Raw genomic sequence first — 24,677 nt, forward strand, 5'->3', positions numbered from 1 at the left:
AACAAATGCACTATGTTCCCACACGGCCCCGGCTGTAAATACAGAGAAAGCTTCGCCATCACTCGGCTACCTCTCACCCCCTGCTGTGTGGCCCGGTCCCTAACAGGCCACAGACGGGTTCCAGTCCTCAACCCCGGGGGTTGGGGACCACGGTTCCATAGCGTCATCGTCGCGACCCCGTTGCTAGGAGAATGAACCCATTTCTGCAGCGCCATTTTGCTCGGCTCTTGGCTTTCTCCAATGGTTGCTGAGCAGACGGCTGACCCCAGACAGCCCTGCTCCTGGATGTCCCCACCCGGGGGGTGACAGGAGACAGGCATCTCCGTTTCAGGGACAGACACGCGATCGTCTGGCTGGGGTGGCCGGGAGGAAGCCTTCCCCGGGAGCTGGGCGGAACAGCAAGGTGGCAGGTGCTCGCTGTGGTCACCCTTGTCACAATGCCACACACACGGTGCAAGTAACTTTCAGACCAAGGGACCGAGGCCTGCAGAGGCTGCTGGACTTGACCAAGCTCACGCCGCCGAGACACGGTCACCCCGAGATCGCAACCCAAGACCCCAAAGCCAACGTGCACCCCCAAACCGGGCCATCCTCCTGCGGAACTCTCTCTCTTTGCTGAGGGAGAGATTGAGAATTTTCTACACGTTGGCAGCGCAGAGAAACTTCCAGTGTTTTGCAAACAGGGAACAGCTTCGTGGTGGGGAGAGCAGGGAAGGGAACAAAAAAGTCGCAGGGGGCCCCCTCCCCGGCCTGGCCCGGCCGGCCCCCGTGCCGCGTCACCCGGCCGAGGCAGCCGCGCCTGTCACCTGCACCTCGGCTTGCAGGCCAGGACGCCGGGACCGCGGCCCAGACGTCAATCAACTGCTCCTCATTAGCTAGAACATTCCTAACTTTTCAGCAAGCGAGGACGCCTCTGTCCTTGCTCGCAGGGTGAGGACGCGGGACCCTCTTGTGACACCGGTGGGTGCCCACAGCAGACAAAGGGTCTCCTGTCCCAGCCACGGCCCGGTGACAGCCCGGTGCTCCCCCCCTGAGCATGGGCAGGGCGAAGGGGGTGGCCTCAGTCCGGGCACTCGGGGGGCGGCCGGGCACTGCCCACCCTTGGAGTGACTCAGGAGCTCCTAGCAAAATGGCGAGGAAAGGCACGTCGAATGCTTAGCTCCGTGTCTCCCACGCGGGGCCCTTGCTTCTTTTTCCAATCGTTTCCGAATCTTCCAGAATCATCTAGAATCTTCTAGGTCCTTCTAGAATCTTCTAGGTCTCCCCATGGCTCCAGCTAGTCCATCAGAGTGGAGATGGGAAGGAACCTTTGTGCATATCCCTTCTGCGAACTCCTCGAGGAGGAGTCACCGTCGGGGATCGCTGATTACGGGCCAGAATCTTCTAGGTCCTTCTAGAATCTTCTAGGACTCCTGATGGCTCCAGGCAGTCCATCAGAGGTGGAGATGGGAAGAAACCTTTCTGCATATCCCTTCTGTGAAATCCTCGAGGATGAGTCACTGTTGGTGAGCGCTGAGTACAGGCCAGAATCTTCTAGGTTCTTCTAGAATCTTCTAGGTTCTTCTAGAATCTTCTAGGTCTCCTGATGGCTCCAGCCAGTCCATCAGAGGTGGAGATGGGAAGGAACCTTTGTGCATATCCCTTCTGTGAACTCCTCGAGGATGAGTCACTGTTGGTGAGCGCTGACTATGGGCCAGAATCTTCTAGGTTCTTCTAGAATCTTCTAGGTTTTTCTAGAATCCTCTAGTTCTCCTGATGGCTCCAACCAGTCCATCAGAGGTGGAGCCGGGAAGAAACCTTTCTGCATATCCGTTCTGCAAACTCCTCGAGGACCAGTCACCGCCGATGAGCACTGACTACAGGCCAGAATGTTCTAGGTTCTTCTAGAATCTTCTAGGTCTCCTGATGGCTCCAGCCAGTCCATCAGTGGTGGAGACGGGAAGAAATCTTTCTGCATATCCCTCTATGAACTCCTCGAGGATGAGTCACCGTTGGTGAGCGCTGACTACGGGTCAGAATCTTCTAGGTTCTTCTAGAATCTTCTAGGTCTCCGGATGGCTCCAGCCAGTCCATCAGAGGCGGAGACGGGAGGAAACCTTTCTGCATATCCCTCTGCAAACTCTTCAAAGACAAGTCACCGCCGGTGAGCGCCCACTACGGGCCAGAATCTTCTAGGTACTTCTAGAATCTTCTAGGTTCCTCTAGAATCTTCTAGGTCTCCGGATGGCTCCAGCCAGTCCATCAGAGGTGGAGACGGGAGGAAACCTTTCTGCATATCCCTCTGCAAACTCTTCAAAGACAAGTCACTGCCGGTGAGCGCCCACTACGGGCCAGAATCTTCTAGGTACTTCTAGAATCTTCTAGGTTCTTCTAGAATCTTCTAGGTCTCCGGATGGCTCCAGCCAGTCCATCAGAGGCGGAGACCGGGGAAACCTTTCTGCATATCCCTCTGCAAACTCTTCAAAGACAAGTCACTGCCAGTGAGCGCCCACTACGGGCCAGAATCTTCTAGGTACTTCTAGAATCTTCTAGGTTCTTCTAGAATCTTCTAGGTCTCCGGATGGCTCCAGCCAGTCCATCAGAGGTGGAGATGGGAAGAAGCCTTTCTGCATATCCCTTCTGCGAACTCCTCGAGGACCAGTCACCGTGGGTGAGCGCTGGGGATTCCAAGACAGAGAGACAAGGAGGCGTCTCTTGGGAAGCACGGCCAAGCCGGAGGGGACACTGGGCTGGGACAGGGAGCAGCATGGCCCACGTGCAGCCTCGGGACACACAAGTCCCCAGGAGTAGGATTGAGAAGCGGATTTGGAAGCATGTCTACGCGTGTTTCCAACGGTCAGGGCTGGACGAGAATAACCAGCTTAGTCTCAGAACCACTCTGAAAAGACATGGCGGCACGGAAAAGCCAAGCAGGGGGAACGGGGCAGGGCAGCAAGACCCCAGCGGCTGGTTCTACGCGGCCTCTCGCTTGCAGGGGAGAAGGAGAGAAAACGCAGGAAATCCCGCGACGTTCTCCAGGTCTAATTAAACACACGACCACGATGACAATGGCGGTGACTTCTAATTTTCTAACCTTGCCGGAAGGCTCATCCTACCCACGGAGCCACGGGGAATATTCTCGGCTGTGCCTTCGATGGTCTGAAACACGCCGTGGCCAAGGGGCGTGCGGGTGACAACGGTGACACTTGCTTTTCTTCCTGCCGTCGGTTCCGCTGCGACTTCGTTAGGCCACACGGGGCGCATGTGATTCGAAAAGCAAGCGAGCCTTGACGTGGCTTTCGATTTCCTTCTGGAAACGTCCTTTAAACGGCTCGATGGATGGTCACGCCAGGAAAAGGGGACATTTAAGTAAGATCCCGGAATGTGGCGTCCAACAGCTCGGCGGGCCGGGCCGGGCCAGGAGAGCTGGAGGTTTGGGGACCCCGGGGCAGGTGACACTAGGAAGCCTCCGTGCCCTCCTGAATCGGAAAGGGCTTCTAGAAACTCCACACCTGGGGGCGGAAGTCTCCGGTGACTCTGATCTGTCCCTCACTGCTCAGGCGATCAGCCGTCCTCGGCTTGAGTCCGGCCTCTGCCAGGGATGATCTGGTTGGAACTGTCACAGCTAACGTCACCGTGACTTATGGCCACAACCGACGGTCTTTGGCCTCTTCTTTGCAAACGGCCTCGTCCTTGACCTTCCTGCCCCTGGGCTTTCTTCTCTCCCACTCTCCGCCTCTCCACCCCACACGCCAGAGGGACGTCCCCCCGCCCCTCTCCTGCCCTCTGCCCTCCTTGTACCCGCCCTGTCCCCACCAGGCGCTGACGGCCGCTCAGGCCCGCGACCGGACCACGTCCAACGCTCAGCGAAGGTCTGCAAAGGAATTCCCGCGTGGACCCATAAATGTTCCCTTTCGTGCCCTCGCTCGTGGGCGAAGGTGGCCTGTCTGAATGACACCCCGTGTACACGCAGCTAGTGGATTCTCTGGCGGGGACAGCAGGTTCTCGAACGCTCCTGGCCGAAACACCTCAATTTCCAGCTCGAAAGAGCAAAGCGGGCCGGGCGCGGGGGCTCACGCCTGTCACCCCGGCACTCGGGGAGGCCGAGGCGGGAGGATCGCTGGAGCCCAGGAGGTTGAGGCTGCTGTGAGCGAGGGTGACGCCACGGCACTCTAGCCCGGGTGACCAGAGCGGAACCGTGACCACGCTGGGCAGGCAGCCCCGTCCTCCCAGGTTGCAACGGCGGAGACCGGAGCTCACTGGGGGACCCCACTGTCCCCGCTGTGCTCATCGGCGGGCGCAGGGCACGCGTGTGAGCCGCTGTGAGCCCCAGCCGGTCACCCCTAGCGACACAGCCCCACCGTCTGGCTCAGGGTGCCCCAGGGGGGACCACGCGCTCGCTGGGCCTCACGGTTTGGGGACCGAAGAGAACAGCTGGTCTCACGAAGTGGCAACAAATACGTCCCCCTCCCTGGCACGTGCCCAGGGGACGTTTGCAGGGAGAGAGGCAACCGGCACCATCGTCATCATCCCTAAAATATACAAGGTCATGGGGCCATGGCCTCTGCTTTATGGGGAAGACCCTAAGATCGCGGTCCCCAAGGCCAAGGTCACACACCGATACCTGCTAGGAACCGGGCCGCACAGCGGCAGGGAGCCAGGGAAGCTTCGCCTGCATTTACAGCCGCTCCTGTCGCCGCATAAGCTCCGCCCCTGTCACATCAGCGGTGACATCAGATGCGCACAGGAGCGCGGACCCCACTGTCAACTGCCCACGCGAGGGGTCTAGGTGGCAGCTCCTTATGACAATCTAACGCCTGACGATCCGAGGGGCAGCTGAGGCGGTGATGCCAGGGCTGGGGGGCCGCTTTGCAAACGCAGATCGTGATTTAGCAGAGAGGTTTGATGCACGATAAATGTCATGCGCTCGAATCGTCCCCCCCACGCCCCCGTCCCCAGAAAAACTGTCTTCCGTGAAACTGGTCCCTGGGGCCACAAAGCCCGGGGACCGCTGGCCTAAGAGAATTAGCAGTGGCCATGCTCACACGGCTGAAAGTGGGGTGGCTGGAACGGTACCGTTGCCCGGCATGCGCACAGAACAAGTACAACTCTTCCGAATACCCAACGCCGGACGCCCCAGGGCTCGGTCTGTACGGACCTTCCTGTCACTCCTGTCGCAAATAAAGCCGGTCAATGAGCACGTGGCCCGGGGCATCCGGCCAGCGGTCACCCAATGGCCACTGGAATCAGACTCTGGAGTAACCGTGGACGCGGCTGGCCCCGCAGGCACCATTTTGGGGCTATGGGAACCAGGCCTCGATTGCCAGGAATTGCTCCTTTTATCTGCGCCGCCCCCGGGTCCCTTGTCACTCACATCCTAAGACATGACTACCCCAAGGAGGGGCTCCCAGAAAAGCCCCCGCTCCCCGAGCTCTCTCCTCCCCACCCGACACTGGGGTCTCGGCCCCAGGAGGTGCCGACTCTCAACCGAGTGTCCTTTTGTCAAAGTCTCTGGCTCCATCTGCTGTCCCTGAATGTCACAGGGAATCCGAGGCTGACAGCGGTGGCCAAAGGGTGCTCAGGAAAGCGTGGGAGGGCGGGCGGGCAGGGGGTGCAGGACAGGCTCTGTGGGTGGCCGGACCCCCACGGCCAGCAGCCACGCTGCCCTCGCTTTCGGGGGGCGGGGGCCGGGGCCGGGCGGGGAGACTGTTTGCTTGACCCTTGAGCCCGGTGTCACCTGGTTCCAATTAAGTGCAAAAGTGAGCCGGGTGACCAGGTTACCCTCCGTGTCTCAAAAGCCACAAATTCCTTTGCACGCGGTGACCCGGGGTTTCGCGCCTGGTGCTGGAGCCGCCGTACGGGCTGAGCAGGGAGAACTTCGGAATCAGACGGCGCCGGATTATTGGCAAATCACAGCTCGACCAATTTACTTATCCGTCGGGTCACCCTGGAAAAGTCACCTTCCCAAGCCTCCGTCTTCTCATCTGTCAGAGGGAATCACAAGCGCTTTGAAAGGATGACGTTACGCGGATGAAGTGAGACAACGTAGGTGACATGAGAGGCACGAGCCTTGTCTTATCCAACGGGGTTTTTTTTTTTTTAACGACCCATTTTACAGATGGGGAAACTGAGGTTCGAACGCCTTTCAGTTTGAAATAAAGCCACTGTGTGTTGTCAAACGAGAATCATCTCTAGGCCGGGCGCGGGGGCTGACGCCTGTCATCCCGGCACTCTGGGGAGACCAGCCTGGGCAACACAGCAAGGCCCCATCTCTAAATAAAATACAAAAAGGCAGGCCAGGCACGGTGCCTCACGCCTGTCATCCCGGCACTCTGGGGAGACCAGCCTGGGCAACATAGCAAGACCCCATCTCTAAATAAAATACAAAAAGTCAGGCAGGCCGGGCGCGGGGGCTCACGCCTATCATCCCGGCACTCTGGGGAGACCAGCCTGGGCAACATAGCAAGACCCCATCTCTAAATAAAATACAAAAAGTCAGGCCAGGCGCGGTGCCTCACGCCTGTCATCCTGGCACTCTGGGGAGACCAGCTTGGGCAACATAGCAAGACCCCATCTCTAAATAAAATACAAAAAGTCAGGCAGGCCGGGCGCGGTGGCTCACGCCTGTCATCCTGGCACTCTGGGAGGCCGAGGCGGGAGGATTGCTCGAGGCCAGGAGTTCGAGGCCAGCCTGAGCAAGAGCGAGACCCCCGTCTCTACTAAAAATAGAAAGAAATGATCTGGACAACTAAAATATTTTTAAAAATTTTAAATTTAAAGAAAAAAGAAAGAAGAATCGTCTCTAAAAGAAAATGACCCAGAAATGTGAAAAGTAAAAAAAAAAAAAAAAAAAAAAAAAAAGAAAAAAAAAATTTAAAGATTACTACATGAACAAAAACTGGATTGCTACATTTAAATCCAGTCAGACTGAATGCTAGTCACAGGAGGTTAAATGCATCAAAGGGGCCACTAATAATTAATGAAGGGCTTAATTTACAGTGAGGATACGAGTCGTGAATATTTACACTCCGAAAAGCAGAGCAACAAAATGGCCAAAGCACAAATTTTGGGCAACGCACAACCAAGCGATTTGCAAAATAAGTGATTAGTTTGCACTAAGATTTGCATTACGAGGTGTGTGTGCGTGTGTGTGCGGGGTAAAATCTCCAACGTTATATCTTTATAACAAAATAACTCTTCTTTTTAATAACCTTGGAACGTTTACAAAATTATATATCACGCCATAAGGAAAATCCAATAAACCCCGAACGGCTGACATGATGCAGACCACATTGTCTCCTTTCCGTGCAAGAAAAACTCTAAATACTTAACAACACTAAGAGGGGAAAAAAAAAAAAAAAAAAAACAAAACCAGCAACTTAGAAATGAAGATGATTTGCTCATTAAAGAACGCTTGAGTCAAAGAAGGGCTCGAGACAGAAGTTGCAGAATATCTAGAAAGTCAATATATACCGCGGAATGCAACTCAAACAATGCTCAAAGCACGCTTATAACTTAAAACAGGTGGATAACTATAAGTATAATCGATATATTTAGTCTCTAAGTCAGGAAGCTAGAAAAAAAGACCAAATTACCCCCAAAAAAAGAAATCCACAGCAAAGATAAAAGCACAAATTATTCAATCAGAAAAGAAGAAATAATAATAGAATTGACACATAAATACAAAAATGAGTTCTTAAAAAAGGGTAAAGCACAAATACACAAAATCGAAACTAAAAAATACAAAAACCATATCATTTTGTAAATAAAGATTAATAAGGAGAAAACCTAAAAACAGGAAATGACTACAAATAAAAAAGAAATTAATTTGTGAAACTCAATGCAAAGAAATTGGAAAATATCACTTAATAGATCATTTTCTAGGCAAATGTTCCCCAAATTCTTCCTAGCAGAGACTAAAATCAAAAAGACTTAGGAATATAAAGGGAAAAATTTTAGGTTATCAAAGTGCTACCCCCAAAAGCACCAAATTCAGAGAGAAATTCCTTCAATCCTCTAAGGCATAAGTACCTATTTTAATTGTTTAAAAAGAAAAAGGCGGCCGGGCGCGGTGGCTCACGCCTGTCACCCCAGCACTCCGGGAGGCCGAGGCGGGAGGATCGCTCGAGGTCAGGAGTTCGAGGCCAGCCTGGGCAAGAGCGAGACCCCGTCTCTACTAAAAAAATCGAAAGAGATGATCTGGCCAACTAAAAATAAAAGAAAAAAAAAAAAAGTTAAAGAATTAAAAAATTAAAAAAAAAAAAAAAAACCAGCAGTGACCCAGGTGGGCACAAGGGACCAGGAGGGGCTGACCCCGGTGAGTGCCACCAACTATCTTGATGGGAATTGGTGATTTCTATTTTTTTTTTATTTTTTTTGAGACAGAGTCTCGCTCTGTCGCCCGGGCTAGAGTGCCGTGGCGTCAGCCTCGCTCACAGCAGCCTCAACCTCTGGGCTCCAGTGATCCTCCTGCCTCGGCCTCCCAAGTAGCTGGGATTACAGGCATGCGCCACCACCCCCGGCTCATTTTTTCTATATATTTTTAGCTGTCCAGCTAATTTATTTCTATTTTTAGTAGCGATGGGGCCCACTCTTGCCCAGGTTGGTCTCGAACTCCTGACCTCAAACGATCCTCCTATCTTGGCCTCCCAAGGTGCTGGGATTATAGGCATGCACCACCACACCCGGCTAATTTTTTCTATATATTTTTAGCTGTCCAGCTAATTTCTTTCTATTTTTAGTAGAGACGGGGTCTCGCTCTGGCTCAGGCTGGTCTCGAACTCCTGACCTCAAGCGACCCTCCTGCCTCGGCTGTGCGCCCACCTGGCAAAACCCACCTGGCAAAACCCACCGTACACCGGGGAGATTCCCCACCAGACACGGATGCACCCTCCCCGGCGCTGATCAGCTCCAGCTCCTGGGTTCCAGCGACACGTGTTCTAGAAGCATCCAGAAGCGCTTCGAGAACTCAGCAGCACTGGGCAGGAGCTGAGGGACTTTGCTTTTCAGTGACGTCGAGACAGTCACCTGGCTGGAACCTACGATCCAGGCGAGCGCTGGGAACAGCGTCACAGGCCTGGCTGGGAAGGGCCCGAGTCCCTAATTTCATTGCACGACCGAAAATGTTAGGAATTTCAAATTTTCCAAAAATGCATCGTTTTATAGCAGCACGGGGGAGCCGCCGGGCACACCCTGAGCCCAGGGCAGTGTGCACGAGACCCAGGGCTCCGGGGGTGTCCCCCGCGAGGCCATCGGAGGGACAGGGAGGTGGCAGGAAGCTCCGGGACGCGGGGAGAATTGCGACCTCAGGGCTACCCGGGGAGGCCTGCAGCCCGGCGGGTTCTGTACGTGTAGGACCCCACACCCCCTGGTGGCCACTGTCAGGCTGAGCTCCTGCGCGGGAATTCTGGAAGGTTCTCTAAGCTCCCCTCCCACGAAGGAAGCTATTCGCAGAACACGGGGACCGTGGCTTGCTCCGTCGTGGAAGAGTCAAGACTGCTCCCGGGGACGGCAGGGGACACGTCCTGGACGTCGTGGGAGGGCAAGAGGACACAAGGAGAGGGGGGCTTAGGCATGGCCATGCGGGGGTCACGGTGGCATCCTGCAGGATTGGCCGCGTGGGACAGTCACCTCAGACCTTTTGCTTCTCCCTGCGGAGGGTCCGGAAGCCCCACGACGCTGCTTATATTCCAAGATCCGACGGGGACTGCGTTCTGCAGGGCTGGAGCTTTTGGGGGGTTCCGACGCTGGTGCACCCCAGTGTGAATCCAGTGCCCCGAGGCTGGGGCTGGGGGCCCCCCAAATCTAGACTGCGCTGCTTTGCGCCCCTACTTTTCCGACTAGCGCCATTTGCAAATTTCCCCCGGGGACTCAGTGGGCCAAGAGGACGGATGGGCTGAGGAAGGTTCCAGAATTTCCTGGGGTTCCCAAAAAGGCCACTGAGACCGGCACATAAAGAGGAGGGTGGGGTGCAGGCGGGAGCTTCGCCCTTCGAAGTGGCTTGTCCCACGTGCAGTGCCACCTCGCTGGGACTCAGCGGGGACCGGAGGTGGCAGGGGCCACGCGACCTTCCCCGAGCTCGGGCCCTTCTGCATCTTCTTACCCCCAATCACAGCCCCAAGGAAGATTGAAAACAACAACAACAACAACATAATAATAATAATAATAACAATAACCCCCAATCACAGCCCCAAGGAAGATTGAAAAAAAACAACAAAATAATAACAATAATAATAATAATAACCCCCAATCACAGCCCCAAGGAAGACTGAAAAAAAACAACAAAATAATAATAATAATAATAATAATAATAACCCCCAATCACAGCCCCAAGGAAGATTGAAAAAAACAACAAAATAATAATAATAATAATAATAATAATAACCCCCAATCACAGCCCCAAGGAAGATTGAAAACAACAAAATAGTAATAACAATAATAATAATAATAATAACCGCTAATCACAGCCCCAAGGAAGATTGAAAACAACAACAAAATAATAATAACAATAATAATAATAATAATAACCCCCAATCACAGCCCCAAGGAAGATTGAAAACAACAACAAAATAATAATAATAATAATAATAATAATAACCCCCAATCACAGCCCCAAGGAAGATTGAAAACAACAAAATAGTAATAACAATAATAATAATAATAATAACCGCTAATCACAGCCCCAAGGAAGATTGAAAACAACAACAAAATAATAATAACAATAATAATAATAATAATAACCCCCAATCACAGCCCCAAGGAAGATTGAAAACAACAACAAAATAATAATAATAATAATAATAATAACCCCCAATCACAGCCCCAAGGAAGATTGAAAACAACAACAAAATAATAATAACAATAATAATAATAATAACCGCTAATCACAGCCCCAAGGAAGATTGAAAACAACAACAAAATAATAATAATAATAATAATAATAATAATAATTAACCCCCAATCACAGCCCCAAGGAAGATTGAAAAAAACAACAAAATAATAACAATAATAATAATAACCCCCAATCACAGCCCCAAGGAAGATTGCAAACAACAACAACAACAACATAATAATAATAATAATAATAATCCCCAATCACAGCCCCAAGGAAGATTGAAAACAACAACAACAACATAATAATGATAATAATAATAATAACCCCCAATCACAGCCCCAAGGAAGATTGAAAACAACAAAATAATAATAACAATAACCGCTAATCACAGCCCCAAGGAAGATTGAGAACAACAACAAAATAATAATAACAATAATAATAATAATAATAACCCCCAATCACAGCCCCAAGGAAGATTGAAAACAACAACAAAATAATAATAACAATAACAACAACAACAACAACAACAACAACCAGCCTCCGCTGCTGGGAGACCCCAGGTATACACTTTGCAACTGTTTATTTTGCGAACCGTCCCAGGGCAATAAAACGATGCTGAACTTTCAACAAGACACGCATCCTACTCGGTCTGCAATTTTGCCAACGACAACAACAGAAAAAAAAAAAAAAAGAAAGGTAGGGGGAAGTGGGGGGAGAGAGAGAGAGAAAGAAAAATGCCTTGAAGTAAAAAGGTCACCAGAGCGATTTCCTGTTTTGAGATACGGCTGCATTTCCTTGACCGAAAACAGACTGGTGGAAATGCCAAATGCAAAAAAAATTCTGGAAACGACAAACAGGTGACCAGGTTGGAACTTGGGGTCCTGGGCTGCCCGGACCCCGGCGGGGAGGGACAGCCAGGGGACAGCCCCGGGCTCCTGCACTCGGCCGCCACTCCGGGCGGGCGGGACTTGGGGCCACCGCATCGCTGGGTACAAAAGTGGCAGCTTTCTGAATCGGTCCCCTTGGAGTTTGATCGGAGGGTGACTGACCAAAGGACACGGGTCCCCCCGGGGAAGAGCCGTGTCGTTCGAGGAAACGGGAGGATCAGAGAGATTTCAGGAAGATTCCTGAACTCTGATAACACATCGTAACTCCTGTGTTTATAGCGTGTGACAGTAGGACGTGTGACCGCACGGTGACTATTCCCTGCAGCAGACAGACGGGTCCGAGCCGTGTGCGGGGACGGTCCACGCCAGCGCCGTGCTGGGACTTTGCCGTGTCCCGTGCCGTGGTGCCACGGTGCAGCTGTCCCTGTGACCCACGGGAGCTGCTGGAGGGACAATGACACATGGCGGCACCGGGACTCTCCACTGCGGGGCGTGTGGTTTGCACCCGGTTTTCTAAGCAGTGTAGACGGTTCGGTGTATCTATTGCTTTTGAAACCTGAAGGAAATGTTAAAGCGTGCGTCCCCCTCTTCCTCCCTTTTGGGGGCTTCGCCCCGGGTCCCCGAGTGTAGACGCCTTTGTTGGTTGCAGTCGGGAAATGGGAATGTGGGTTAATCCTGCAGGCCGGGGGGTGACGGCAGCGTCACGCAGACGTCATTGAACAGGAGGGGACCCGGTTCCGCCCAGGGGAGAGCCAGCAGGGCCGGGGCTGGCATCTGGCCAGGCGTCTGCTGCTGGCACCTGCCTGCCCCGGGGTGACAGCGCTGGACACGCATGTGCCAACAGGGCCCTGGCGTCGGGCTGAATCCCGGCACTTGGGTGACAATGCCAGGCAGGGGGCGGGACGGGGGGGGGCTCCACGGAAGCCCAGAGAAGCCCCGTGCACGGGAGACAGATCGCAGAATAGAACAGGGACAGGAAGGGGACAGTCCCGGCAGCCTGCAGGCCCCAGACTCGGGCTGGGAGCAGGGGTGCCCTGACTTTCCAGGGACAGCAGCAAATGCGTCCCCTTGGCCGGGCACGGTGGCTCACGCCTGTCATCCTAGCACTCTGGGAGGCTGAGCCGGGAGGATCGCTCGAGGTCAGGAGTTCAAGACCAGACTGGCCAATGTAGCGAGACCCCGTCTCTACTAAAAACAGAAAGAAATTAACTGGACAACTAAAAATATATATAGAAAAATGAGCCGGGCGTGGTGGCGCATGCCTGTAGTCCCAGCTACTCGGGAGGCTGAGGCAGGAGGATTGCTTGAGCCCAGGAGTCTGAGGCTGCTGTGAGCGAGGCTGACGCCACGGCACTCTAGCCCGGGTGACAGAGCCAGACTCTGTCTCAAAAAAAAAAAAAAACACGTCCCCTCGACCCGTGCCTGTCTGAGTTGCTTAATGTCACTCGTGGTCAGACACAAACCGGCTCACACACAGCCGCCCTCCGGACACGGCGCTGTCCTTCTGCCAGGAGCCCCCAGGGGTGTCCCCAAGGACAGGCCACCCCGTTACAAGGAAGGCACAGCTGTAGGGAGCCCCATTCCACCCCCTGGGCTTCGGCTGAGTCTCAGTCACTGCCCTGTCACCCTGTCACCGAGGAGGCGGCCCCAGCCCTGAGCGGGGCAGGTCTACAGGCAGCTGGGGGCTCGGTCACCCGACCCCCAACTCCATGCAAGTCACCAGGCTGCCACTCCCGGCAGCTGACAGCGCCTGGCAGCAGGCCACCGCTAGGACCACGACGAAACTCTCCAACGGACAAGTCCCCAGCGGAAGGGGCGATCTCCCCAGACCCCAGCCCCAGCCGTGCACGTTCTAGAATATTCCAGATGGTTCTCTGCACAGAGCAGGGCCCGGTGCATGTGGACGCGCGGCGGGTCTGCTTCCAATTGCGTTGGAACGATTCTACCTGATAAACAAAAAACGGATCCAAAGTAACCTTTGGCGAGCGGGCTGTTTGTAAAAGAGACAGAAGGTCCGAGTGGAACTGGCAGGAGCATCGCTTAAGCAAACAGAGTCGCTTGAGCCAAACGGCCGCGGTGCACATCAGAAAGGCCCCTGGGAGGAGGGTTCCCCGTGAACCGAGGCCGAGCCGGGTCCGATGCAGTCCTGGCCCGGAACACACGGGGCCACTTCGCCCCCAGCCACCGGCTGCTGGCATTTCACGCGGGTCACAAGGTCGGGCCACGAGCCGGGGCCACGAGAAGACAGAGGCCCTGGCTCCAGAAAGCCCCTCCGCTGGGCCCTGGTGGGAGGGCACGAGGCCGCACGGGGGCCGTGGGACAGGCTCAGAGTCCCCACACGGTGGGACAGCCAAGTCCCCAAGGCAGGCTGGGCGGCCCCGGGGCGTTGGTCTGTCCTCACCTGTGACCCGGGGTCGTGGGGAAGCTGGCGCCAGAGGGACAGCAGGCTCTTGACGGGCAGGAGCTGTCCCCGCGGCCACCCGGTGGAGACCCGTTTGCCTTCCGGGACGGAGGTGGCCTTGCGGACAGCCAGCCCTCGGGGACGCCCCGCGCAGAGTGTGGCTTTGCAGGCTGCAGCCGGCGAGCGCACGAGGGGGACGCAGGGAAAGGCCAGGACAAAAGTCGCTGTTTGTCCCGCTCTTTTTGCTTTTTGTTTCAGAAAAGCTGCACGAGAGACCAGCTCGTTGTGACAGATTTGGGCACCAATTATACAGACGGACGCACGAATCTCTCTGTCAGCCCCGAAATTCCTCTTTCCCTCACGCCCCCAAGACGTGGCCGCCACTGCGCACAGTTTCCTGTGTCGCCTTCCAGAACGTTCTCGATGCATTCGTATGCAAACACAGATTCGCGTTTTTCTTACAGAAACAGGACCTCATCCTATATATTGTTCTGAGCCCTGCTTCTGCGTTGGCGTTATGTGTTTTTCTATTTATTTATTTTATTTTATTTATTTAATTTATTTATTTTTTTTGAGACAGAGTCTGGCTCTGTCACCCGGGCTAGAGTGCCGTGGCGTCAGCCTCGTTCCCAGCAGCCTCAGCCTCCTGGGCTCCAGCGATCCTCCTGCCTCAGCCTCCCGAGTAGCTGGGACTACAGGCATGCGCCACCACGCCCGGCTCATTTTTTCTATATATATATTTTTAGCTAATTTCAGCTAATTTCTTTCTATTTTTAGTAGAGACGGGGTCTCGCTCTTGCTCAGGCTGGTCTCCAACTCCTGACCTCGAGCGATCCTCCCGCCTCGGCCTCCCAGAGTGCTGGGGTGACAGGCGTGAGCCACCGCACCCGGCCTATTTTTCTATTTATTCATAAATGACTTTATTAAGGGACGAGGAACAAGACTGACAAGTCTCTGCCCTCCCACGTTGGACGGATCTTTCCACGTGGACTCGAGTCACGAGGTGCTGCAGTTTACGTGACCCGTCCCCTGTCACGGGAAAACAGCACAGTCCCCGGGCTCTGGCTCCTACCGGCCGTGCCACTCCCCCCAGAAAGCCTTGTGTCCCCGGCATCTGGAGAAAATGTCCCCCACGTGCTCAGCCGTGGGTAGAACGTCACTCTCGGCCGTGGCGTGTCCCGGGCAGGGCCGGGCAGCTGAGGCCACTGGTTCTGCCCCAGGGGTCCTTCGTCCCCAGGGGCACTCGGAGCAGCCGGTCACCGAGACTTGGGGGGGGGGGGACAGGGCCGCTGGCATCTCAGGCGTAAGAGCCAGGGGAGCTGCTAAGCACCCCGGGGGACCCAGGACAGGAAATGCGCGGCCGGAATGGCAGCGTGCGGAGGCAGCGAGGCCCGGCCGTGGGCTCAGTGCCTGAAGGGTTAAGCAGGGCACAGCCCAGGCTGCCTGCTCGCCCACCCCTGCACCCCGCATCCCTGCCGCCTGCACCCTACCCCCGTATTTGTGCCCCCTGCACCCCTGCCCTGCATCCCTGCATCCCTGCCCTGCATCCCTGCATCCCTGCACCCTGCCCCCTGCACCTCTGCCCTGCATCCCTGCACCCTGCATCCTGCACCCCTGCCCTGCATCCCTGCACCCCTGCCCTGCATCCCTGCACCCTGCATCCCTGCCCTGCATCCCTGCACCCTGCACCCCTGCCCTGCATCCCTGCACCCTGCATCCCTGCACCCCTGCCCTGCATCCCTGCACCCTGCATCCTGCACCCCTGCCCTGCATCCCTGCACCCCTGCCCTGCATCCCTGCACCCCTGCCCTGCATCCCTGCCCTGCATCCCTGCACCCTGCATCCCTGCACCCCTGGCCTGCATCCCTGCACCCCTGCCCTGCATCCCTGCACCCTGCATCCTGCACCCCTGCCCTGCATCCCTGCACCCCTGCCCTGCATCCCTGCACCCTACATCCCTGCCCTGCATCCCTGCACCCTGCACCCCTGCCCTGCATCCCTGCACCCTGCACCCCTGCCCTGCATCCCTGCCCCCTCCCCTGCACCCTGCACCCCTGCCCTGCATCCTGCATCCCTGCCCTGCATCCTGCATCCCTGCCCCCTGCATCCCTGCCCTGCATCCTGCATCCCTGCCCTGCATCCCTGCACCCCTGCCCACCCACCCCCTGCCCTGCATCCCTGCCCCCTCCCCTGCACCCCTGCCCACCCACTCCCTGCACCCTGCATCCCTGCCCCCTCCCCTGCATCCCTGCACCCCTGCCCTGCACCCCTGCCCGCAGCACGGGCTGCCCCCGGCCGGGCCCGGGCAGCAGCGGCCGCCCCGCCGTATGGTTTGCATTAGCGGCCGCCCCGCCTGGCGACGCTCCCGCTGGCGGCCCGCCTTCCCTCCCGGCCCCGCCGCTCTCCGCCCTGACACAAAAGAAAATACCAGGATCCACACATAAAACCAGCTCACTCCCGTCCCGTCTCTGGCCCTGCTGTCGAATCAAACGAGCTCTTAAACTCCTGACCTTCCGCCCAGTCACCCCGGTTGGTTCCGCGGCGGCGGCGGCGGCAGCGCTGGAGGCTGGGGGGGCGGTGCGGGGGGGGGGGGGGACCGGGGCCGTCCTGTCACCCAGAGGCTTTGCAGACAGACCCGGGCACCGTGCGGGCGAAGGGAGGGCCGTTTCTCCGGGGGATGCCCCCAGAGACCCCCCGCCCCCGTCCTAACATGCCAAAGCCGGGGCCACCCCGACCGTCACCTTGCAGAACGAGGACGGCTCCAAAGCCAGAACTCGCCTGGGAACCTTAAAATTCCAGAAACGCAACCCGGACAAACGGCTTGCATTTTGCTTCTTAACTTTTCTCGTCTTTTCTGGCCAGAATCCCCAGCTGCAGAGGTTGGATCCAACGATGCACAAACTCACGTCTTACCCCGACCTTCTCCAAGCCCCGGCCCCTGAAGTCAACCTGCCTCCCAGACCTGTGCGAGTGGCCGTCCCCAGACCCCTCCGACTTGCTGAAACCCAGGCCACGCTGCTGGGTCTGTGTCCATCCATCCGTCCGCGCTTCCAGATCTCTCTGGGACGCCTGCTTCCACTTGGCCTGTCACTCAAGTCGGAGATGCGGGGACCTTTGGTGACATGCCTGTCCCCTCACTGTCCCGTACCGAGGCTGCCACCAAGCCTTGTTAATGCCACCTCCTAAACATCCTGAAGGCCACGTGCATGCCCATTAGTGCTCAGAGCCACCTCGATCTGCCCAGACCACTGTGACTGTCCCCAGGGAGGTCCTGGCTGCCTTCAAACCCGTCCACACCATGTCTCTCCCTCAAACACACGAAGATGCACACACGCCACACACACGCCACACACACGCCACTGCCCCCTTCAAGGCCACCTGCATCACACAGACAGACTCAACTCTAACGGGGTCCCCGGGCCCTGCACAGCCTGGTCCCACGGAACTCTCCAGAGACCCTCGCCCACGTCTGCTCACCGGGCTGCAGCCCAAATGCCTTCCTGGCAGGGTCTTCGAACTCACCCAGCCATCTCCCAGCACAGGGTCTTTGCGTTTGCCTAGAATGTTCTCTGACCCGCGGCTCGCTCCTCTTCCGCTAGTGTGAGTCCTCTTCCTCTCAGGCTCAGACCCGGGAAGACTGCTCTGACCTCGGCCTCGCCCGGTTCCCTGGCTATCTGCTTTTTGTGTGTTTTTTTTTGAGACAGAGTCTGGCTCTGTCGCCCGGGCTAGAGTGCCGTGGCGTCAGCCTCGCTCACAGCAGCCTCAACCTCCTGGGCTCCAGCGATCCTCCTGCCTCAGCCTCCCGAGTAGCTGGGACTACAGGCATGCGCCACCACGCCCGGCTCATTTTTTTTCCTATATATTTTTAGTTGTTCAGCCAATTTCTTTCTATTTTTAGTAGAGACGGGGTCTCGCTCTTGCCCAGGCTGGTCTCGACCTCCTGACCTCGAGCGATCCTCCCGCCTCGGCCTCCCAGAGTGCTAGGGTGACAGGCGTGAGCCACCGCGCCCGGCCACCATCTGCTCTTGGGGAACTGCAGGGACCTGTCCCCGGAAGGCCCCAGCTCAGGCGGAAGGTGCATGTGTGTTCGTGGGCAGGGACAAAGGGTGGCAGGCAGATGCCACACACACAAGTCGGGGGCTTGTCCTCATCTGCACACTCATTGTGGACGTCTTCACAAACACTGTCACTCACAGCCCTGCGACCCGATAGGGACAGGGAGCCGCAGCTGTGGGCCTGCAGACTGGCCCAGCACCCAAGCCGAAGCCGAAGCCGAAGCCGAAGCCAAAGCCGAAGCCGAAGCCAAACTCAGACTGTCAAACACCCTTGCCCACAACCATCTCATTTAAATACTTCTGAAAAGCAAAGAAAAACAAAAAAAACCCCCAAACTCTGAATGGCTGGAATTTATTTATAAACAAGAACATGTTATCGTGAAGCGTGTTAGCAAAACTTCAAACAAAGGCAGGCAAGTGGCTTTATTTTAATAAGACGTCTCCCTTGTCCTTCGCCTGGGATTCTGACAAGTTCAAGCCTGTGAGCAATTAGAGCGATGTTTGGAGTGTTTTTATTATTGTTTTCTTTTTCTTTTTTTCCTTAAAAGAAAGAATTATAAACATTCAGTTCAAGCGGTTACGTTGGCGTGATGCTCACTCAGGAAATGCTCAGCTTTCATTTAACAACAACAACAACGAAACTGCAAAAACAGAAAAAGGCCCATCAGAGACACCCAGAGTCACGCCAGGGCGGTGAGGGGACTCAGGACAGGCTGGGGGGACACAGAGGGGCCAGGACACAGGCTGGGGGACAGGGATCGCCACTCCCTGTTTCCGGAAGGGCAGGGGAAGGAAGCAAGGCTCACTGAGCACTTGCTGTATACAGTCAAGCCAGACTCCGGCTCCCACCTGTCTCGCTCCCTGCTCTCCCCCCACCCCCAATGGCCACATCCCTTTGTCATTCAAGACTCTCAGTGTCTGCCAGGTGCGGAGGCTCACGCCTGTCACCCCGGCACTCTGGGAGGCCGAGGAGGGAGGATCGCTCGAGGTCAGGAGTTCGAGACCAGCCTGAGCAAGAGCGAGACCCCGTCTCTACTAAAAATAGAAAGAAATTAGCTGGACAGCTAAAAATATATATAGAAAAATGAGCCGGGCGTGGTGGCGCCTGCCTGTAGTCCCAGCTACTTGGGAGGCTGAGGCAGGAGGATCGCTGGAGCCCAGGAGTCTGAGGCCAGCCTGGGCAACATAGCAAGACCCCATCTCTACAAAAAAGAAAAAAAAAAATTAGCCGGGCGTGGTGGCACATGCGTGTAGTCCCAGCTACTCGGGAGGCTGAGGCAGGAGGATCGCTTGAGCACAGGAGGCTGAGGCTGCTGTGAGCGAGGCTGACGCCACGGCACTCTAGCCCGGGCGACAGAGCCAGACTCTGTCTCAAAGACAAAACAAACCCCGCGCATGAGGTTGGCCAACCTCAGGATTATTTGGTGTTTAAACCACGCTGGGGTCAAAATGAGATTTTTTTTTTGCTCCTTCAAACCTGTCCCCCGACCTTTCCTTGCTCAGCTAATTGGCCCCAGCTGGGGACAGACGTGGACGGCGGCAGGAACAGGGGACCCCGGGGGACGGCAGGGCCACAGCCCGGCCCGGGGCCGGGAGGGGACGCGGATTGTTTATTTGCAGTGGCTGCGCCCTGCCACCGCCGCGGGGGTTCAAGTGGTCAGAGGTGTCCGGGTCTATTACTGTGATGTGACCAGGATGTCACTGTGTTTGGGGACAGGGCCGGGTGGCCTGCGATGCCCTGGAACCCGCCAGATACCAACCACCGATCGTGGCTAGCGGAAGGCACGGGGGAGAGGAGGTCAGGAATTGTGAAGCTCGGGCCACCAAGCTGCTCTGCAGTCTGTCCCACCCCGGGGGGGACACGGCCAGAGCCCGGGCTTTGGGGCTCGACGAGTGATTCAAATCCCGGCTTTGCTGCCCACTTGCCTGAGGTCCCCGAGCGTCAGTCCCCGCGCTTGTCGGAGAGGAGTTACGGGAAGGAAAGGCCACCCGCCCAGCCGGCCACCAGCAAGCCACCGTCCTTATCCTGTCACCAGGGCGTGAAGCCTCTCTGGGTGCGAACAGGCGCCCCCACCCTCGTCACCCCCAAGGCCACCGGGGCTGAGACGAAGCCCAAGCTGGAGGGGAGGATTGGGGACGGGGACTCGTCCACGATCGTAAAGGACTGAAGGTTTTGTATCCACGTGCGACTCGCCACCCTGACATGGAGAGAATGTTCCAGAAAGACGGGCTCGCGCTCGGGCACCCTCCCGGGCCGACCGGCAGCCCCATCCCGAGCCCGTGTCAGTCACCCTCTGGAGCCTCGGTGCCTTGCTCTATAAACAAGGGCACCTTGGGGCCACCCCAGCGTGGCACGTCCCTGGCCACCGATACACAGGCGTCATTATGAGCATCAGGGCGAGAGATCGTTCTAGAATCTGTGCAAGCGGGGCGGGGCAGCCAGAGGTGGCAGTTTCAGGACACAGACGCAGGGAGGGGACAGGAGTCACCCACGACGGGCCCTGCCCACACACACACGCGGGGTCAGCGGTTGAGGTCGAGGGACCGTCCCCTCCTTTGCCGCCGGCGAGAGAGGCCGGAAGGCAGCCCCCGGAGGGGGACACACTGACCTTGAGGGCAGGGATCTCCACGCTGTCACCGAGGCTGATGGAGCCCGACAGGATGGTCCCCGTCATCACTGTCCCCTGACCCTTGATGGAGAAGCAGTGGTCCACGGACATGAGGAAGGGGCCCGAGGGGTCCCTCGCCGGGACGGGGATCTCGGACGCCAGGAGCTGGAAGAGAGAAGCCGGGGCCACAGGCTGTCTGGGACAGGCCGGGGACAGAGGGTTCGGCGGCCGAGCAGCGGTCCCCCAAGGCCACCAACAGAGGACCCGGTTGAAACACCTCTCTCCTCCCGGGAGATCAGAAACTGATTCCCCGACTGCCCTGGAAGCTTCTGTCGCTTCCACGGAAGCGGGGAAGCCTCCTCTGTCCCCTCCCCGCCTGGGACTGCTGTGACAGTCTCCCTGGAGGCCTGGCCCCCAGGCCCACCCCCACCGGGCCCCCCTCCACTCCGGGGCAGGGCCAGGGCAGCCACTAAATGACACTGTCCCAGTGCTGCCCGGCCTCGGGGGCTCTCCCAGCCCCTGTCGTCTGCAGGGTGCAAGATCTGTCATCATCGTCCCCCAGGGGCCCCTGAGGGCTCCGCTTCCTGCCACTCCCCACTTGGGCCGGGGCAGCTGCTGGCAGACCGCGGATGCCACCAGCCAGCTCAGCGTCCCCTGGCGACACGGCCTCGGCAAAGACCTTCCTCTGAGGCCTGTCCCCAGGGGCAGCCGCCTGTGTTCGGTCTCGGGACAACAGGCGTGAACAATGACAGGGAGCCCGTCTTCCCTGCCAGGACGACCCGGCCACCACATATGTCCCCGAGCCCCAGGAGAGACGGAGGCCACCCTGATGTCCCCGAGAGGCCCAGGGCTGCCCTCAAAGGCCGAGGCTCTGTCATCCCGCGGTGGCTGACGCCTTCCACGGGCTTCGACCTCAACCCGCCGGTTCTCCCCTGGGCCAGCCACGTGCTCTGAGATGTCGTCAGAGCTGATCACTGACAAACCAACGAAAATCGAGACCGCCGTCCTCGGCCGGGCGCGGGGGCTCACGCCTGTCACCCCAGCACTCTGGGAGGCCGAGGCGGGAGGATCGCTCGAGGTCAGGAGTTCAAGACCAGACTGGGCAATGTAGCAAGACCCCGTCTCTACTAAAAATAGAAAGAAATGATCTGGACAGCTAAAAAAATATATATTTACAGAAAAAATGAGCCGGGCGTGGTGGCGCATGCCTGTGGTCCCAGCTACTCGGGAGGCTGAGGCAGGAGGATCGCTTGAGCCCAGGAGGCTGAGGCTGCTGTGAGCGAGGCTGACGCCACGGCACTCTAGCCCGGGTGACAGAGCGAGACTCTGTCTCAAAAAAAAAAAAAAAAAAAGAAAAAAAAAGGGCACGTGGCACGGTTCTGAGAAGCCACATACAAAGGAACTCGTTTAACCCTCGCGACTCTGTAAGGAAAGTTCTACCGTCTTCCAGGGCAGGGAACCGAAGCGAAAGAGAGCAGATCGTTTGCACGGGGACAGAGAGAGTGACAGTGGGACCAGGGCTGGGGCCGCAGCCCAACCCCAGAGCCCGTGTCCTGGGCTTCGCCGCCCACTGAGCTGCTCTGAGTGCTCCGCAGAGCGAGGTCCCCATGCTCTGCCATGTCCCTCAGTGCCACCACCCCCACGCACAGCCCTTCCCAGTAACTGCCAGGCTCCCTCCTCTGCCCGCTGTCCCCGAGCCAGCCTGGAGGGACAGCCTGGCCTCTGTCTCTCGGCTTCAAAGCCACCACCTCTTGGGTGGGGGCCCCGGGGACAGAAGTCACACGGCTCACACTGCTGGGTCTGAGGTTCACCCCACGCCACCGCGCCGTCCCCCAGCCCGGGGACGGGCACACTGGAGGAAGGGCACAGCCTGGAGCACTGGGACAGACAGCATGGCCCCGGGAGTCCCCAGCGCCCCGAGCTGCTTCCTCTAAGTGCAGGTGCGAGACAGCAGGGCTGTGACAGTTCCCGCAGAGCCTCGGGCTGGAATGTGAGCGCGTGTCCCCTGGACCTAAGTGGCCTGAGGGGTCCCAGACTGGGCTTCCGTTTTGGAGGGGAGGTGGGGCGTTGAGCTGAGACCGAGCAGGGACATTAATGTCACCGACTCAGAGTCCTCCTGCCGGGGCTGCCTTTGCTCCTCCCTCGGGGGACAGGGGGACGCAGGGGACCCGCCCGGGCGGGGCTGGGGCCCAAGCCAACAACTGTACCTCGATGAGCTCCGGGATGCCCTGAGGGGCTTCGGTTTCGGGGGCCTCAGGCCCCCCCCGGCTTGGCCGCCACGGGTATGATGGGTGCACCCCGGAACCTGCAACGGAAAAGCGAGCCCCGTCACCGCTGCAGGGGTGGCGGGCGGGGACAGTAAGCCTGTCCCTGCACCCTTCAGCCGTGCCCGGGAGGACAGCACCACCGGGCTCCCGTGTGGCAGCTGACAACACGGTGGCCGGAAAGGAAACTGTTTTGCATCGGACATCAACGCGGGCTCTGCTCGGTTTTAATTCCACCTTCAGGGGCTGAGAAGACAGCAGCGACCCGGCCCCCAGGCCTCGGAATCAAAAGAGCCCCTTGAAGCAAATCAGGCTCCTGGGGAGACTTAAGAAATCCTAGGGCCGGGCACGGTGGCTCACGCCTGTCACCCCAGCACTCTGGGAGGCCGAGGCGGGAGGATCGCTCGAGGTCAGGAGTTCGAGGCCAGGCTGGGCAATGTAGCGAGACCCCATCTCTGCTAAAAATAGAAAGAAATTAGCTGGACAGCTAAAAATATATATAGGAAAAAAGGAGCCGGGCGTGGTGGCGCCTGCCTGTCGTCCCAGCGACTCGGGAGGCTGAGGCAGGAGGGTCGCTTGAGCCCAGGAGGTTGAGGCTGCTGTGAGCGAGGCTGACGCCACGGCACTCTGGCCCGGGCGACAGAGTGAGACCCTGTCTCAAAAACAAAAAAATAGAAAGTACGGCCCAACGCGCACATAGAGTCTTTGGGCAAAGGCTGGAAGACTTACTGGTTCCAGGCATTTAGGGAAATCTCTGTCCAACCATTAAGCGAACTGAGCTTAAACCTCAATGGTCACAAGTGACAATATAGACTGTACAGAATCAGTTCAGAAAAGTCACCAAACTGTAATACACTGTGTGGGTGCGTGGGTGGGGTGGGCTGGGACCCCAGAAGTGTCACATGATTCGATTCTAAACGTCCAGTTTGCAACAAAAATTTGCAATACGTGCAAAGAAAAAAGGGTACAGTCCACCCACAGCCAGAGAAAGAATTCACAGAAACTGTTCCCGAGGAAGCCTCGTTCAGCAAAGACTTTGAAGCAGCTGTTTTAAGTATGTTAAAAAAAAATAAATAAATACAGCAAATCGTGTCTAAAAAACTAAAGGAGGCCGGGCGCGGTGGCTCACGCCTGTCACCCCAGTACTCTGGGAGGCCGAGGCGGGAGGATCGCTCGAGGTCAGGAGTTCGAGACCAGCCTGAGCAAGAGCGAGACCCCGTCTCTAGTAAAAATAGAAAGAAATTAGCTGGACAACTAAAAAAATATAGAAAAAATGAGCCGGGCGTGGTGGCGCATGCCTGCGGTCCCAGCGAATCGGGAGGCTGAGGCAGGAGGATCGCTAGAGCCCGGGAGGCTGAGGCTGCTGTGAGCGAGGCTGACACCACAGCACTCTAGCCCGGGTGACAGAGCGAGAGTCTGTCTCAAAAAAAAAAAAAAAACAACAAAAAACCGTGTTCAAGGTACGAACATGAAAAAAAAAAAAAGGTTTTTTTTTTTTTTTTTTTTTTTTTAATGATTCTCTGCTTTAAGGGACATTTTTGCTTAACCAGCCACACAGTCCGATCTCAGGGGACGAGGAATCTTCCAGTACTGCGGCTACGAAAATAAACACAAAGGAAACAAAGCTGCCAGATTCTCGCTGGATACT

The 24,677-nt window shown here is 56.7% G+C and overlaps 1 protein-coding gene across 1 annotated transcript in view; it reads right to left on the minus strand.

The window, feature by feature from the left end:
• The window catches only part of EEFSEC (eukaryotic elongation factor, selenocysteine-tRNA specific), a 112,079-nt gene that overhangs the window by 38,969 nt on the left and 48,433 nt on the right, over positions 1–24,677 (minus strand). Inside the window, 3 exon segments of the mRNA XM_045534734.1 lie at positions 20,766–20,930; positions 22,973–23,029; positions 23,031–23,070. Of these exon segments, the coding sequence (XP_045390690.1) occupies positions 20,766–20,930; positions 22,973–23,029; positions 23,031–23,070 (262 nt within the window).

The sequence above is a fragment of the Lemur catta genome, chromosome 21 (assembly GCF_020740605.2).
Source record: "Lemur catta isolate mLemCat1 chromosome 21, mLemCat1.pri, whole genome shotgun sequence".
Taxonomy (NCBI): domain Eukaryota; kingdom Metazoa; phylum Chordata; class Mammalia; order Primates; family Lemuridae; genus Lemur; species Lemur catta.